At 45.9% G+C, this 17,755-nt stretch overlaps 1 protein-coding gene across 1 annotated transcript in view; it reads left to right on the forward strand.

The window, feature by feature from the left end:
• BTBD9 (BTB domain containing 9) overlaps positions 1-17,755 on the forward strand; it is a 1,399,080-nt gene that overhangs the window by 920,912 nt on the left and 460,413 nt on the right. Inside the window, exon 8 of the mRNA XM_069608758.1 lies at positions 16,596-16,785. Within this exon, the coding sequence (XP_069464859.1) occupies positions 16,596-16,785 (190 nt within the window). The remainder of the gene's footprint in view (positions 1-16,595; positions 16,786-17,755) is intronic.

Consider the following 17,755-nt stretch of genomic DNA (forward strand, 5'->3'; position numbering starts at 1 on the left):
GGTCAATTGTGAAAAGGTCAATTGTGACCCTTTAAATTCGGTCAATTGTTCATTCGAACAATTGTAAACGAACAATTTGGGTAATACCAAAAGTTTTCTGGATGGTGCCATGGGAACAGTTTGTATCCCTTGACTTGTCCCACGACTTCTGTTTGATTGTCTAATTCTCTTTGCCCAAGAGACCATTCAGATTGCTAGTGTTAAGGGTTACATAACTGCTGTTTTGGTCCATTGGAGAACTCCAGAACAAGGCTCCTTTTTATTATTTTTTTTAATATCCCTGCTTTTAAGCTGTTTTTCAAAGGGTAAACCAATTGGTGTATACCACAGCAGTTTGTTGATTCAACTTGGAATTTGTTAAATTTCTGATGACAGCTCAAATTGAGCAAACGCAAAGGGCAGATTCCAAAGGTTCACCCTTTGTGACTTCCTCATTGCTGTCACTTCTGCACAGTGGGATGAGTGAATACCGGGATCTTTCTATCAAACTTCCTTAACTTGACGTCTCCAGGAAAATGTTCCTTATCAAGTTCCTTTAAGACTTTCATCTTACACAGAAGATTCCTCTTGTGGTCTTCTACAACCTGTCTCATCCATCTAAGACAGAGTCATGGTTTCATCGTCTGTGCCCCAAGATGGGCATCAGGAAAGGCTTAGTCAGTGCTCAGGAAGGCAGGGCTGTATGGGGCAGGCATGGGATCAAGAGATGACACAGAGAGAAGTAGATTTTCAAAACCTTTATTTTCAGTGGTCAGGATGGGAAATTGCTCAACTTGCCCTAACTCTAAGGTGGGAATGTTCCATAATGAAAAGAAAGTAAAATACTGGCTGTGTCAAAACCTATGCTTGCTCTCTTACTTCTACAGAGTAACAGGGTTGTGGGATTTGGCCAACTCAATAGTGTTCAAAGTAAAGTTAACATGACAATTGAGCTCTTCTGCAGCTCCCTTCTCCAAGTTCAAGACACTGGGGTTTTGAACGTTCCACATGTTCACAGGATTCAATTTGAAACTCAGGTATTCACTTGACAAAAGTTCACAGTACCTTTTCCTTGTCAAATCGCACTTCTTCAATGGGTCTCTCAGGCTTCCTTTACCCCAAGCTTAGACCCTCTTCGTTATCCTACAAAGTACTAATGTTTAATGTTGCCTCTTTTCCAAACACAAAAGTACAACTCACAAAGGTTCAACTATCACTCTTCTCCAGCATGGGGTCTGGCATGGAATCACATGCTCATGAATATAAGAATAGATAGCAGTACACACATGCACAACCACGGGAGGTGGCAAAGGCTCAATATTAAGCATCACATAAACTCAACATTAAGAAACTCTTACCACCTCACCAGGCCCACCTTCAGGCTAACAGGTTGCGCAGCACTGCTTGGCCGACTCTGGACTCCTCCCTGGAATCCCGGTCGACGCAGTAGAATCTCGTGAAGGTGTGCGTCGACCTCCACGTAGCAGCCCTGCACATGTCCAGCAGGGGCACACCAGACAAGAACGTCGTGGTAGCAGCGATCGCTCTGGTCGAATGGGCTCTCGGACGGCCAGGCAACGGTCGGTTTGCCAACCGTTGACAGTGCATGATGCAGCCGGAGAGCCATCTGGAAATGGAAGCCTTCGAGAGGGCCGTACCTTGGTTCACAGGTCCAAAGTTCACAAACAGCAGTGACGTCTTCCGAAAACTCTTCGTGCGGTCCACGTAGAACTTCAGTGCTCTAGCTACATACAGCGAGTGCAAAGTCCTCTCGGCCGGCGACGAAGGGGACGGGAAGAAAACTGGCAACACCAAGGGCTCGTTGAGGTGGAAGTCCAACGGCACCTTGGGCATAAAGGAGGGGTGCGTTCTCAGCACTACCCTCGGCTTGTGAACAGTGAAGTATGGAGGCTTGCAGGATAGGGCCTGGATCTCTCCCACTAGTCATGCGGAGGTGATGGCCACATGAAATGCTGTCTTCCACGACAGGAACTTCAACGGTGCCGAATGCAGAGGCTCGAATGTTGGCCCCATGAGCCTGGTCAGCACCACGTTGAGCTCCCACACCGGGGCCGGAGCTTTCACCGGCAGGAAACGAACGGAACAGTCCTTTCATAAATTCCTTCACCAGGCGATGAGACCACAGGGATGGCCGTCCTGTAGTTCTGGTGTATCGGGAAATCGTTGCTAGGTGTATCTTGATGGAAACATGCGCTAGTCCCGCCTTGGCCAGCGACAGTAGGTACGGTAGCACCTGAGGGGCCGTAATCCATAGAGGGTTAATCTTCAGTGCACAGCACCAGACAGAGAAACCTCTTCCACTTGTGTCCGTAGCACTTGAGAGTTGAGGACGCCCTGGCCTTTGCAAGAACCTCCTTGCAGTCCGCCGGGATATCGTACCCTCCAAACTCTAGTGTTGCAGGAGCCAGGCCTGCAAGTTCAGCGACTCTGGGTCGTGATGAAGGATGGCGCCTCCCTCTCTGGAGAGAAGATCTGCGTCCGTAGACAGTTTGACTGGTGGGGACGCTGACAAGTTCAGAAGGTCCGGGAACCGGATCTGTCTGGGCCACGCCGGTGCGATGAGGATCATCCTACACCGGGACCTCTTGAGTTGGTTGACGAGTCGGACCAGCAACATCAACGGAGGGAACGCATACAGGAACAGGCCGTCCCAGGGGAATGAGAAAGCATCGCCCATGCTCCTCGGCTGGGGAATCCTGCTGGCGAACCTCTGGCACTTGGAGTTTGTCGCCGTCGCGAACAGGTCCATCTGGGGTTTTCCCCATCGCTGGAAGAATAGATCCACTTGATCCTGGCGTAGTTCCCACTCGTGGCACGAGCGCAGCTCCCTTCTGAGTGAGTCGGCAATGGTGTTTTTTATCCCTGCTACATGAAAGGGCACCAGAAACATCCCCTGGGCAACGGCCCAATGCCACTGATCCTGGGCTTCCTTGGATAGGACTGGGGATCTAGTACTGATTTTTTCTTTACTGAGGATTCCCAGCCTGACGACGGGGAATATTCATGAGCATGTGAATCCATGCCAGACTCATGCTGGAGAACAACAGTTACAGGTAAGTAACTTGTTCCTTCACTTGGTTTCTTGTGGGGCTCCCTTCCCCATTCTAAACCAAGTAATTCTGACTTCCAGCTTCAGTATATCAGGCGGCTCTTTCTCACAGCTAGTGCTCCCCTCGTGGTGGCGCAATTGACAGACTGCACGGTCCACCCATTACAGGTTGCGCAACTGGGTGCCTAACTTTACTTGAGCCTTTTGTTTGTCCTTAGTGTGGGGTCTCTGCGGCCCTCCTGGATCAGTCTCCTTCCTGGGGGCCAACACAATGCTTTTCAACACTCTTGGTTTAATTACAATTTCGTTTTATCCGTTTTTGGAATTTTGCTCCCACTTAAGTTTTCGTGTAGCTCTCCTGCTGCTGTGGAGCTTAACAAAAGTATTTCTGTTTTTCTCACACTTCAGATGCACACAGCTCCCCTGCCGTCGCGGTGCTTCCTTACTTTCACAGAGACTTTCGAATGCGTATAACATTATACAGGACCACTCTATTACTTTATATGCTTCAACAACCTCTTTAGCATTGTTCACGTGTTAATAGTATACCAAAGGCGTTCGGTAACAAGTGTTGCTTCACTTGCGATCACTCCGATACAATTCATTCAGTCTTTCTCGTTTGCCACCGGGTTTCCTCTCATTCAGAAACTCACTGGTCATGGATTTCACCGCCTCCTCTTTCTTCCTATTTGCGGCTTTCCAGTCTGAGGTCAGGGTCTCTCCACCTGCCCCTCAGCTCTCCTGGGCTTCCTGCTTTACCCAGGGGAACAAGCACCTCTTTGGCCATACGAGATGAGGGAGTAGGACACCCCACAGCTCCCTTCTGATAATTCCTCCAGCTCTCTAGAGACTGCTCCTCCCGGCAGTCCTGCAGCGTCCTGGCGTCCTGCTCCCTGTTATCTTGTTGTGTGCAGCTTTGGCTCAGCTACCTCTCCTTCTCACCATCCAGCTCGTTCCCATTGCTGAGTGTGTGTGTCCTTTTTATATTCACCTGAGTACTTGACAGGCTGCAGGTTGGCATGGTTGATGTTAGTTGACTGACTCTGCCTGGCCTTGTTAGTGAGGCAGGTCCATTGAGGAAGTTATTGTGCCTTGATCTGCATCTTCCTCGTCCCAGTTCCATAGTGTGTCTCATAGAAAGGCTGCACTCTTCTTGACTTCCTCTTCTTTCATCACAGTACTTGGGTGATACTGGGGGGAAAGAAGAGTGTCTCTCTTAACACATCCTATGAACACTGAGGGGTGTTTGGGTAGGTCACTGTCTTGAAGGGGGGAATACCACTCTCAGATCTAGGGTTGTACTTATGCGAGAGAAGTGATATTGCTGTTGGTTTTCTCTCCGCATTCTCAATGTTAGGGTAATATTCAAGAGATTCTGGATATGATTTGCCAAATCTTCTCCTTCCTGGTTTATAATGATGATGATAAGAAGTTGGTGGTTCTTTTACTTGTGTATTCTCTGTGAATGAGGGTGATGGGGAAGGAAAAGATTGGGCCCCACAGTAGTTTATAAAACTAGAAGGACGGGAGGATAAGTCTGTCTCATGCTTAGAAAAAGGGGTTTGCTGACATGGGGTTATATATTCCTTTACTTTCCACCGAGGGTGAATGTTTGACGGAAGGTCGTGGGGTAGGGCAGGACAGGTGTGACAATATCTTAAGACAGTAGAGGGGAAGGTAGGATAGGTCGGGACTAGAAAAGGGGATACCATTTCTCGCCCTTGGGCCCTCCTTTCCCAATCCCCGAGGATTGGGAAAGGACCCTCTAGCCAGCTGATCCTCCCTCGCTTGTCCGCCCCCAGGGTTGGGATCCAAAAGTGATGGGCTGCTTCTGGTCACCTGCGTAAAAGACCCCGGGAGAGTAGGCAAGGAAAGACCCTTAGGTTTTTCACATCTGTTACAAAACAGACCCTTTCCAGATTGTGCTCTGCATTTACGAATTGTACCGTTTGCTGGGCAACTAAGTTGATTGATATTTTATTTCTATCGCGCTCGTACACAAGTGTTTCAGAGTTCCTGGTGGCCTTCAGACTCGTCAAACCAGAGACCTTGCAGTTACCTCTGTTTGGTGGACATTTTTTCTGGTGTCTCATTGCAGATGTTCGGCAGGCACCTTTGACTGGATTCCTTATTCGGTCAGGATGCCAGCTGAATTTCCTAGTGTATGTGATGCTCCATCTCTTCCCTATGCTTACGTACTTTGTCATTTTTTTCTGATGGATTATTTTTAACTCCCACAGATTTCTCATCACCCTCCAGTTTATTAATTACGGAAATCCCTGCGAGCACAGGGAAAACTGGGAGGCAACTGAGATTGACGTTTTCCACCCATAACGTCTTACCTGAAGTCATGGGTGTCAACTACGCTGACAAAGAGCTGAGGTGCCCCCCCTCTCCCTGTTCGCCAAAAACATTTCTGATACCAGGTTTGTGTCTGTGGAATATTGCTAACATGCTAATCTGTGGAAGGGAGGCTGGTTCAACAGAAGCTGCCTACCCTGGGTTATTACCGTGGGTTATTAAACCAACACATGCATACAGAGGTAGAATGTAGGTGGAGGTACATAAAAAGGGTTCTTTTTATGGCCATTTATAATTGTGGTACTGCTTTGACAATAAAATAATAGATTGCGAGTTGTGTGTTTGGTGTATTTTCTTGCTTAGAAGGGAAGCTTACATGGAATACAAGGCCTAATTTATCGAATGCTTTCTCACAAAAGTAAATTTAAGAAAATTACTATTTAGCTTTGTTTTGTTGCCCATATTTGAGAAAAAGTATGCACATGTAGGTAAAATGTTATGACCATAAAGCGCATTTTGAAGCTGCATGGGCAACATGCGTATTTACATTATAATTGGACATAACAAAGACTTTTTTGTAGATGTGCGTTTAAGAATATGACGTGTGGTCTGTTAAATGAGGAAAGCATGAAAATGACATATTTCACAAAATACATTTTTGATAGTGCATAAAAAGCGTTTGGTTTTATTTTCTGGCATTTGTATGGGCAACTGGTTGTTAAATGGTGACCTTTTATGCAACCAACTTACTCCAGTAGAAATAATTTTCAAATGGTTTCTAGTGGAATCCTATTCTGATATTTGTTTTTGCTATGAAGGACATTGTAATAGTGGTTTTATTGTACCAACCAAATATTTTTTAATTATGTTTGACACTCCAATGTATCAAAATGTAAAAAACGTAACTGTATTTAGTAGAATCCTAACATGAAGCCACTTAAAGAGACCACACCCTTGCTGTAATTAGCCACTGCGGTGTAGAGCTCCTAAATTGCAATTCTCAAAATAGATTTGCTAGAACTTTTTCAAGTAATGATCATTTATTAGGGGCTATTTGTAAGTGCTGCTCACATTAGCATATAACAGCGGACATCTCGGAGATTTCAACATATGGCTCGACATCCCCACCAATCCTATGACACACGCCCTGATCGACGGTCTAGATGCAATTAATCTCCAACCCCACATAAACGGACCGACTCATTTTAAAGGACACACTCTTGACGCCATCTTTAGCTCCAACATCCAGATTCGGTTAAAGCCCCCCAGTCCTATCATCTGGTCCGACCACTTCATTCTCTCATTTGCCATCCCCGCACCCAGCCCCCTACCCGTACCCGCATCTGAACCTCCTAACCTACGAAAATGCTGGAAAAAACTAATAATCACCCCGGACCTAGCCGAGGCACTCCTCCAGTCTCCACCACTCTACCTGCCACCCTAACAACCAACTAACACCTGAGACCTTTGACTCATGGCTCAACACATCTCTGATGCGACTCACCCCTCCATGCAAACCATCAACCCGCCGTGGCCCGTTCCCCAGATGGAAGACCAGTAAACGACACTACAAATACCTAGAACGCAATTGGCAGAAAGAGAAAACCCTTGAGAGCAGGACCACCTTGGCCCGACACTTGTACCGTTACAAGGCCGAAATCCGGAAAGCTAAAAAAGCCCACTACAACACCCGAATCCTAAACTGCAAAAACCCAAGCAAAGAACTTCACAAAATCATCTCCGAATTCACCAACCCAACTTGTAATACAACCGTCCCAACCCTGTCACAATCACTGTGTGACTCACTCTCCCTCCACTTTTACACCACAGCTATTGAAAGGACAAAAACTCTAAACACCAAACTGGCTCTCATACAACCAATTAACAATCCCTCTCCCATACCGGCCAGCCCGTCAACTGCAACCTCTAGTCAACCAACGTTCGAATCCTTTAGTCCAATATCACCAGAACAATTTCTCAAACTTCTATCTGCCCGCAAACCATCTGGATCTCCTCTGGACCCCTGCCCAGCCACAACCCTTAAGGAAATCTTTGCTTCCACCAGCGCAGGAGAACATGCAAGATCTATCATAAATGCCTCCCTTTCCTCCGGTATTTTTCCCAAAGCATTCAAAATGGTACACGTCAAACCTCTAATTAAAAAACCCTCGCTCGACCCTCTCGAGCCCAAAAACTACCGCCCAATCTCAAACACCAGATTCTTTGCCAAACTCATTGACCGAACCGCCTACTCCCAACTAAACGCCTTTTTCGAAGCCAACAATCTCCTTTACCCCGCCCAATCAGGTTTCAGAACTCAGCACGGAACCGTAACAACCATAACCTCGATCTGGGACGACCTTAAAATGACAGCAGACTCCGCAGGATGTGCCGCTCTAATCCTTCTCGACCTATCCGCTGCCTTTGACACGATCAATCACTCAATCCTCCTAGACCGCCTCCACTCCCTAGGAATTTGTTGAACCGCTCTTAAATGGATAGCTTCATTCCTCAAAGACAGGCACCAAATAATAACACTCTCCAGCTTTACCTCCCAAGCTCGACCAGTCGACACGGGAGTCCCTCAAGGAGCATGTCTATCCGCCCTCCTGTTCAATCTCTACCTGACCACCCTCCCACCAATAATTCGTTCACACAACATCCTATTTTACAACTACGCCGACGACACTCAACTAATTCTAAAATTCCTGAACTCGAAACCCAACTCCCAACCCGACCTGGCATCCTGCCTTGTAAACATAGAGCGCTGGATGACCCAAAGCCACCTCTTGTTAAACCCCTCCAAAACAGAAATCATGGTTTGCGGCAACTCTGACCTTCTTCCGCGTGGCCACCCGCCATGGGCAACTCACCTACACCCTCCAAAACAGTAAAAAATCTCGGATGCACCCTAGACCCCGACCTAACACTCTCGCGCTAAGTCAACAATGTCTCAAAGTCCTGCCACTACCACCTTAAAAACCTTAGGCGCGTCTTTCCATACCTCTCATTTCCCAACAGAGTCTCCGCTGTCCAATCAATCGTTATATCCAGACTGGACTACGGAAACCCCCTATACCTCGGAATCCATGCCTACCAACTGAATAAACTCCAAAGAGCACAAAACGCGGCGGCCAAAATGCTACTTGCGCTCAATCCAAGAGACCACATATCCCCAGCCCTTAAAACACTGCACTGGCTTCCAGTAGCCCGTAGGGTAGCTTTCAAAACCTTATGCCTCTCCCATCGAGCACTGCATAAAACTGGACCGCAATATGTTCAAGACAAACTAATACCTTATCATCCCTCTCGCACACTAAGATCAAGCTCAGCCGACCTCCTAGTAATCCCCAAGACAAACTCAGTCAGGCTAGGCGGATCATCTTTCTCTGCCCTGGCACCAACCCTGTGGAACTCACTCCCACCCCACATCCGCCTAACTGAGGACATAACGTCCATCCGCAAACTACTGAAAACCTGGCTCTTCCCATAAAACCAATCTAGCATCATCAGAATAATACCGACCCATCAATCTACATGAAGCGAGAAATGACAGCTAAATAAACTCGAATGTAAACTAGAAAGACAAAACAGGCCTAAACGAGTAAAGTAGATCAAAACAGTGAAAAAGAAAATAGGAATAAATCATTGAGAAACTGAACCGATGAAAGGGACATAATGAATGAGAAGGGAATACAGTGAATGACATAAATGAAATAATTAGAATGGATGAAGCGTACAGAACAGACAAATACACTAAACGGAAGCGTGCGGTCAAGACTGGAGGGCAGATGGGTTGTGGAGAGCGGATGGGTTGTGGAGAGCGGATGGGTTGTGGAGAGCGGATGGGTTGTGGAGAGCGGATGGGTTGTGGAGAGCGGATGGGTTGTGGAGAGCGGACGAGTGTGGAGAGCAGATCAGTGCGAAGCGGATGATTGTGGAGAGCGAAAAAGTAAATGTGTAGCGTGGATGGGCGTATGGAACGGATGTCTATATGGAGCAACGAATGTCTGATGCGGATGAATATATGGAGCGGACGATTGGGTAAAGCAGGTAAATGCGTGGTGCGGACGAGTGTGCCTAACAGATGAATCCATGAGCGTACAAAGTGGATGGACCGGACGACCATTGTGGACTGAACGAGTGCCCTATCTGGAGCCGGTATGTAGACTAGACGAGTATAAACTGCAAGAGTGTGCGGACTGGACGAGGGTGCGAACTAGACGATGATAATGACTGGACGAATGTGTGGAGCGGACGAGTATGAGGAACGGACGAATATGTGCAACAGACGATACTTGATATGCTTTGGAATGAAGGAAACACTTGAAAACATACATCATACCACACCCCACGCTTACTCTCCCCCTTACACCACCACTCATCTAGAACACAGAGATACTATGACACCATTCGGTATAACTGTTCTCATATCTACATCTCCCGCTTACTCCACATCACTCTAAGTAATCATTGCTGGTTTCACCCCCCCCCCCAGCCAGGCGTTCTCGTCAGGTCTAACACAGCCACTCTCGTTCTGGGTAAAACCGACCAGAGCGAACACATACTTTTGACCTCTCAACCACCACACCTACAGCTAAGAAGCAGCTACCACTCGTTTTCCGCACCAGCTGCACACATACCTGGTGCGCACACGCACTTTTGGACTCCCTCTACTCTCTCTACTGACCTGAACTTCGGTTCACAAGGGCGTTCAACCTACCAGCGCCTTCAGACCATACCAATGGTATATAAGGCGCTATATAAATGCAAAATAACATAACATAGAACCACTTCAGAAATCCAACAGCTGCAATTGTCTCTCGCCACACAAAACGCTGCATTTTTCCCAAAAGGGATTCGGGCCTAACTAACTCGAAAATTTGAATTTGGTTTAGAACATGGTGTAACATTGAGTAGACACTGTAAGAAACCTTGGGGTGTTCTCCCATTTAAACCCCTAAAGTCCTCTATTCAGGTGGCAAGGGGAGGGCCATCGCTCTTGGATCCCAACACAGGGGATGGGCGAGCGAGGGAGGATCACCTGGGTAGAGGGACCCAGTGATGTGTGAAGGGGGATATACCCTAGGTGAGACCTGGTTTCCTAACGGGGCAATATGGGAGGAAAAGGAAATCCCAGACACCTTTCTGGGCTATGTTGATTCCTGCAACTTTTATTCACGAGTCATGGCCTGTGGTTCCTATCCTGTCATTTGTGACCTAAAGGAGAGAAAGAGGGGAGTCAGTGGCCCGAGAAAGGGGAGGAAGAAGACCCAGGTGACCCAAGGGCAGTGTTCCTGTATTGATATCCGTCCATCCTCTACCTGTCTGAGTTATGAACCTCCTCAAGGCTCCTGTCTCTATAATCACTCCATAGTCAAGATTAAAAGATTCTTATGAACCAAGATCACTCCCTGGAGAGGTGGAGGAACACAATCTTTCCCTATTGTCTCATTCTACCGCAAAACCCTTTTCCTCCGCTTTCAGGGGGGAATTCCAAACCCATACTATCACTCCCTCCCCATTTCCAACAAATTCTGGGACGAGGAAGAGGCTACCGGATGTAGTGAAGTTTTCCCACAGGAATATCCTGGGCAATGTAAGGGAAACCGGCTGTAGAAAGAACTTAAGTTGTCCCATTGATAGGCAGTCAGGCATTTCCTAATTATCACACACACGCCTGACTCCACTTGATTGCTTTTCCAACTATAAAAGGTGTGGTTCTGCACAGCTGAAGGAGCGAGCTGGGGACATTGCTTTAACCAGAGAAGCCACGGAGCAGAGAGCAGCAGAATGGATGGCTCAGAGGAGAACGGTGTGCCGAAATGCTGGCCCAGAGTTTGAGGGGCCGCAGTGTGGCTCAGGAACAGTGTCACCAGAGAGCCGGAGCGAAGAATCTGTCAGGCTGCTGTTGGCGGGTAAAACATTGCTTGTTCCTTTGGGACCTGTGCCAGCCCCAAGGGTGCCTGAGTGGCAGGTGGTGAGACCCTGACCTCAGGCCCGCACAACCAGGATGGACCGGTTGTCACTGCGCTGCTTCCCCGGTGAGTCTCTTGAAGAGAGAGACACACTCAGGAGCATGCGACTGACTGCAGCAGAGCGAGCAGAAGAAAATGCATGAAGCAGGAAAGAGGAAAGAAAAGGACCTAACGAAAGCAGATTAAGAGAAGAGTAACGAGAGAGAGAGTGAGAGGAAGTCGGAAAGCAGAGCGCACAAGGGACGTGATGGAAAAGGACTATATTAAAGAGGAAGCGAGTCACCCGAAAGGAGAGAGAAGGGTGCAAGTGACCCGGTAGAGTGGAAAAAGGTGCCAGTGAGCACATAAATGTAGAGAAAGTGCAAGTATGCACAGGAAAGAAAGAAGGAAATGCCAGTGGGCACGAAGAGGCAAAGAAAGTGCAAGTGTGCAAGAGAAGGAATGAAAGGTGCCAGTGAGCGCAAGCAAATAATGTCAAGAAAACAGAGGTGAGTAAGAAAGGTTGAAGAAAGCTCCTGGAGGAAAAAGTCAAGAGCAGGAAAATCAAAGAGAGGGGTTAAGTCACAGAGTGGTCGCGCTTAGGAGGAGAAAATAACCTGGCGTTTTTCGAAAGCCTCTTATATTCACCCTTTGAAAGAACTGTATATGAAAACCAAGCTACGTCCTGACAAACTGACCGTGTTTTCTCTTTTAAGCTCAAGGGGGGCCTAAGCTTGGGGAAGGGAACCCTGAGAGGCCTAAGAACTGAGCTTGTGTTAGGATTTGAAGGAGTGTGGAACAAAGAGAGCTCCAACCACAGATAGACTTGTCAACACTCTCCTAATGTTGGGGTGTATCAAAAATTCTATTTTAAGAAATCTTGAACGTAGAGCTTCAAAACGTAAGTCTGATATCCTTTACATATATTGTTAAATCATCAACCAATAAAACAGAGAGGCAAAAAAAAATCCCTCCTACTCAGTTGTAATTAAATTCAATTTATTGTTTTTTTTCAAATTCACCAAAAAGAAGTAAATAAAAATCCCAAACTGTCTCATTCCTAAACAGAAAAGTAAAGCATGAATGCAATGGAAGAAAACAACAATGTCACAGTCGATACTCTCGCTGTTAGATATTCGCACCGTGAGTGGGTTAGTATCATCGAGTAGTGCAGTGAAAGATAAAGGAATAGTACGCTTGTGCACAGTGAACAAAAACAAACAGGGTTTTCTTTAAATTGTATCAACAAGTTATTCAATTATTCTGCGGCACAATTGCGATAAATGTACTGGCCAATTGTTTGGTCCCCATGTTTTAGCAAAGGCTGATTAATGAGCCTATCTTAAATTGGATAACCATCAAGTGCAGAAAAATAAATTCAGACAGAGCAGAACCCAATTGGTATAACAAGAACAATTGCTTGTGAATAATACAGTCAACAAGGGAAATTAAGGGAAGAAGGAAATCCCGATTACATCGTCCCCCAATACAGCCAGGTGCTCAAATTGCCCCACTGTATTAAGGAAGACGTAAAGGGTCAAATCGGGGTGTTCAAATAAATTGAAAGGTCAGAGGACCAAAACCATCGGTCTACGCCAGGGGGAAGGGCCCCCTATCAAGTTGTAAAGGTCAACAGGGCACAGAAGGTGCTTGGCCTTGGGGCGTTTCGGCTGGAGAGTGGAACGCCTTCGTCTGGGCCTCAGGTTTGGAGATCTCTGTGTGATAACAAGAGAGAGAAAAGACAAAAGAAAAAAGAAGAAAAGGGAATGAGAACTTGGATTGGGTCTCAATTCCTATTAAAAAGCAAATAATTGCTGATATGATCGAATTAACTCTGAAAAAGGACATTGATCTTTTAGTATCAACAAAAACAGTTAAGGTCTGATTTGTTAAAATATTGGAGCTGCGGGGGGGCCAACCTGTGGGTGTAATTGCTGGACTTCGCCGCGGCGGGGAGAGATCCAGTCTTACTCTAGAAAGCTGTCATCCCAGTGCAGGTAAAATTCTGCTTGTCAAATTGTGAATACATCTGCACGAGGGAGTTGATGAGTCCCAGTGTAGTCAGGAGGGACGTCACAGGGGGTGAAATTCTAAAAAAGAGATGCGAGAAAGGGAAAGGAACCAATGTAACATTATCTGAATGTTATCAGACCCTGAGGCAGGGCTCGGTATAAAACGTATTACAATTAGGTTAAAAATGCAACACAACAGGCGTTATACCTTAGATAGTAGTCTTAGTGGCTCAGGCCCCAGTAAAGTTGCAGGGTCTAGATGGGCTGGCGTGCTGCCGGATGAATCAAGCTGTCAGCGCCTCACTAGTCACAGAAAACAGCTGTGGGAAAGGGGAGGAGGGGAGACCGAATTAGCACACGTAGGCATGCAGAGGCGGGAAGCAGCCCGCTATGAAGGAGAGGCTCGGAGTGAGTGTCACTGGAGTGCTTGAGTACTTACCTGTGAACGGATAGATGGAAACGGATGCTGCGTGGTTCTCCATTGCGGCCGGAGCTTTTCCTGGTACCGCGGTGGAGGATTTGAAGGAGGCCTGAGCTTGGACAAGGGAACCCTAGGCGGTCCAAGAAGTATACTTGTGTTTGAAGTGTAAACAGGCCTAAGCTTGGGAATCTAAATTATTTTGTGTTACTGAAGAAACTGAAGCTTGGGGAATGGAACCCTGAGGCATTAGTCATTGACATTGTTTGGACTATGGAGAAGGCCCTATGAACAGTCCCTTTTGATTGAACCTATCCTTTTAGAAGCTGTCTAGCTTACCTCTGGTGAGAAGACCACCGGAAACTAATCCTGGTTTTCCTATTTTTGTTGAACCACCACCTTTTGCTTTTGAAAGACTTCCTAATACATTTTTGTCAAAGAGTCAGGGCAAGCATAGGTTTAGACACAGACAGATTTTTATTTTGGACTTCTAGATTTCGACAGCCCTTAGAATCATCAGTTAAGGGGACCATCCCTTTAGTGTTCAGGCTAGTTGGGCATTACACCAACCCAGGAACATTTAGAAATAAAGTTTTTGAAAACTTATCTTTGAGCCTGACTCTCTCTTGATACCATACCTGTTTCACACTACCCAACACTATTTTCAAGTGTGTTGCATGTCAAGATTTTTTGGAGGGGCATTTGAACTGTCTGTATAGGATATGGGAATATTGTTAGGTAGTGGAGTTATCGAAGGTCTTAGAGAGATGGGACTTACCCTGATGAAGACATTTTAATGGGTCAAAACAGTGTTGGTTGTTTATTTCATGGAAAAGCTTGTTAATTAAGCAATAAGCCCCGAGCCGCAGGGGCATTACAGAGTCGGGTAATGCCATGGGGTCCATAGTAACGAAGCCCCGGGGCATTACCTGACTCTGTTATGCCCCTTGCAGCGAGAGGCTTATTGCTATTAGTACCCCGGCCCATAAGACTGGGGTACTGAAAGTATATTTTTTTTCTGTTCAGAAACGCTGGAGCGTTTCGCAACAGATTTTTTTTTTTTTCCAAAATGGCAGCCGGGGAAGGGTAATCTAAGTCCGTTTTCTCTTTCCATGGTGGCCATTGAAAAAAATAGAAAAAAGTAAACAAAAAAATGTCCGCCATTGAAACCGGAGAAGGGACTACATGTAGTCCCTTCTCTTTCCATAGCCCCCATTAAAAAAAGTAAACAGAAAAAAAGGGGTGCCATGGAAAGAGAGAAGGGACAGTGGGCCCTTCTTTCTTTTAATGGTGCCCCTTAAAAAAGTAAACTACCTGTAGTCCCTTCTTCCTTTGCATGACAGCCTATCGCAGGTTGAGAGCGGATGCGCTGATGACCGAAGTGTTCCCAGCACTATCCCGAAATGGTAAGTGGGGATGGGGGCGGGGAGGGAATTCTGTGGATGTGTGGCAGAGGGAGTGGAGGGGGGAGGAGGTAGGGAAGAGAGGAAGTGGGACACCACTTACCTCATTCCCCGGTGGGGGAAGATAACGGCCTCCAGCCGTGTACTAATTAAATATCACATCATGGAAGTTTGGAAGTTTGGATTAATTGATTATTTGGTCAATAAGATTTTATTTCATGTGATGAAATGTGGGATTAGGCTGGACGCAAGTGATCAGTACTTCTTGATTGAAACCACTGTCTGTGACTTTGGGCTTAGGTCACGCTTTGCCTATGGTCAGTGCTTGCCCTCCTGTTTACATTTAATTAATGATTTACCAAACGCAGTTGTTTTTGGTAGTCAGCTCAACCAGTTATTAACCCCTCCTTCAGTTATCTGCCATTTTCTGCCACTGCTGCATTTCTTTTTTTATCTTGGTCCTTGTAGTAATTTAGTTTGATCATTTCTGCATGGTTTTTACTGGATTAATTTTAACATATTTGTTTCTCACCTGCTGAAATCCAATTAAGAAAACGTTGGTGATGCTTTTTGTCACACCTAGTGCACTGCACAACCCTCCCTCTCTCTGCCTGCGCATCTACAAACATTGCTTTGCTGACTACCCATTTCTGTGTACTTTCTCTCCCCTTTCCTTCCTGCCCATCATCCCACATTCCTTTGGTGCTTGTTTCCCCTCTGTCTCCCACTCCTCCCACCTGCTCTCTGCACTGCCTTTTCTCTTGCAGACCCTCTAACCTTTGCATATACATTTCCTCAGCCATGCATGATAGTATTAACATTGGCACAGACAGTAGGGTGAGCTGCTCCTCTGGTCTGAAGTTAGAGCAGGCAGCATTCTTCCTTACCATGGCTGTGCACCATTTTGGCATGTATGCCAGGAGTTCTATGAGAAAAAGGCAGTGGCGTCTGCTCCAAAACGTTGAAATGCAGGCACCCCTCTGTAGGGAGTATATTGTTACCTTTACAAGTTGTGGGTGTTTAACTTTGTGTGTGTTTTTTAAATACAAGTTAAATGTTTCAGCTGCTATCAATGATATCAGAAACAAGACTTACTGTTAAATAGTGGTGTTTGTCAGTCTGACTGGATTCCTTTATAATTAACCTAGAGTGTATTGAATTTAAATGGGAGACGGTAACCAATTCTTTTTCTCACAGGGATTGGCAGGTGTAATGCACAAGTCTACAAAACTTAACAACTGTAACATTTTATTGAATGACAATTGGAGAAAACTACAACTTTAGCCTAGAAGTAGTGTCTCCACATCAGACCACTATTTCCTTTCTTGAACCTATTTCAGTAAACACTGCACCTCTCAATGTATTTGTTCTATTTGAGCCTCACGTGGAAGTTGACAAATATATGGATTGGAATCTGTCCTTTACGTCTTTATAAACACACCTCTTTTTGTTTAGTTCCCACAGAGAATGTTTCAACAATAGCAGATTGTGCCAGTGTGATTGAAGGTGTGAGCCGAAGTCGCAATGCTTTGCTGAACGGTGACACAAAGAATTATGATTGGGACTCTGGGTACACATGCCATCAACTAGGCAGCGGTGCCATTGTGGTTCAGCTCGCACAGCCCTACATGATTGGATCGATACGGTAATGCACTCCCTATCAACTAATGCAGTGCATGAAAATCTTCGTTGCCATTTTTAATGTGTCCGAAATATTTTGATATAGTGAATATGCACTTGGATACAACCACTAAAAGAGAGAGCTTCAAAAAACCCTTACGGAACGGTGAACTCAAATTGCAGTAGTTTCGGAAAAGCTATAGTATTACCTTGGTCTTTACCTCAAACAAGTGGTGTCTTCAGGACCCTCTAAAATTAATATTACCTCCAGTTGTGTAAGTCCTTTGATCCTCCCTTCATGCTGCAGCAAGCCTTCTTGCTGTCAAAAGAAAGTTTGATTTTATGTCACCCATTATCTGAATTCCATTAGTTGCCAGGCTCCACATTGAAATCAGGTGCTTGTCCTATGAAGCAATTGCTCTTTCTCAACCTCCTTATTTGTCTAAAAGGTTTCACAATTCGTAGGGTAGACGAAATTCTAGAAGTAAGAACATTGTTAGTCTTAATATTCCTAAAGCTAATCCTGCTGGAACTGCCAAACACACCGGCTTATTTTTTCTTCCACACCTTCGGCATCATCTCCCCACCAATCTTGGATTAGCCCCATCCTTGCTAGTGTTTGGAAAGCAATTGAAAACATTTGTAGTTCCATAAAGACGTAGTCTTTCTTTTGAATCATGATTTTTCTTCGTGATTCGTTACCTTATGGTCTAGTTGCGCATTATAAAAACTGTACAAATAATAACTATGTTTTTATTCTTGTTTATTCTGGAAGTTATTTTCACTCTGCTTTAAGTGTTCTTTTTTAGGAATCTGAGGCATCCTCACTTCTTTCCCCAACATATCCTCCTCCCAGGTGGCCAGGGCAAGGCTATCGCTTTCGGATCCTGACCCTGGGGGTGGATATGCAAGGGAGGATCACCTGGGTGAAGGAGGCTTGGGGAGTGGCGATGAGGTATCCTCAGTGAGATGCAGTATTCGCCATTTCCTTTTTG

This window comes from Ambystoma mexicanum, chromosome 4q, assembly GCF_040938575.1.
Source record: "Ambystoma mexicanum isolate Mex_15411 chromosome 4q, UKY_AmexF1_1, whole genome shotgun sequence".
NCBI lineage: Eukaryota > Metazoa > Chordata > Amphibia > Caudata > Ambystomatidae > Ambystoma > Ambystoma mexicanum.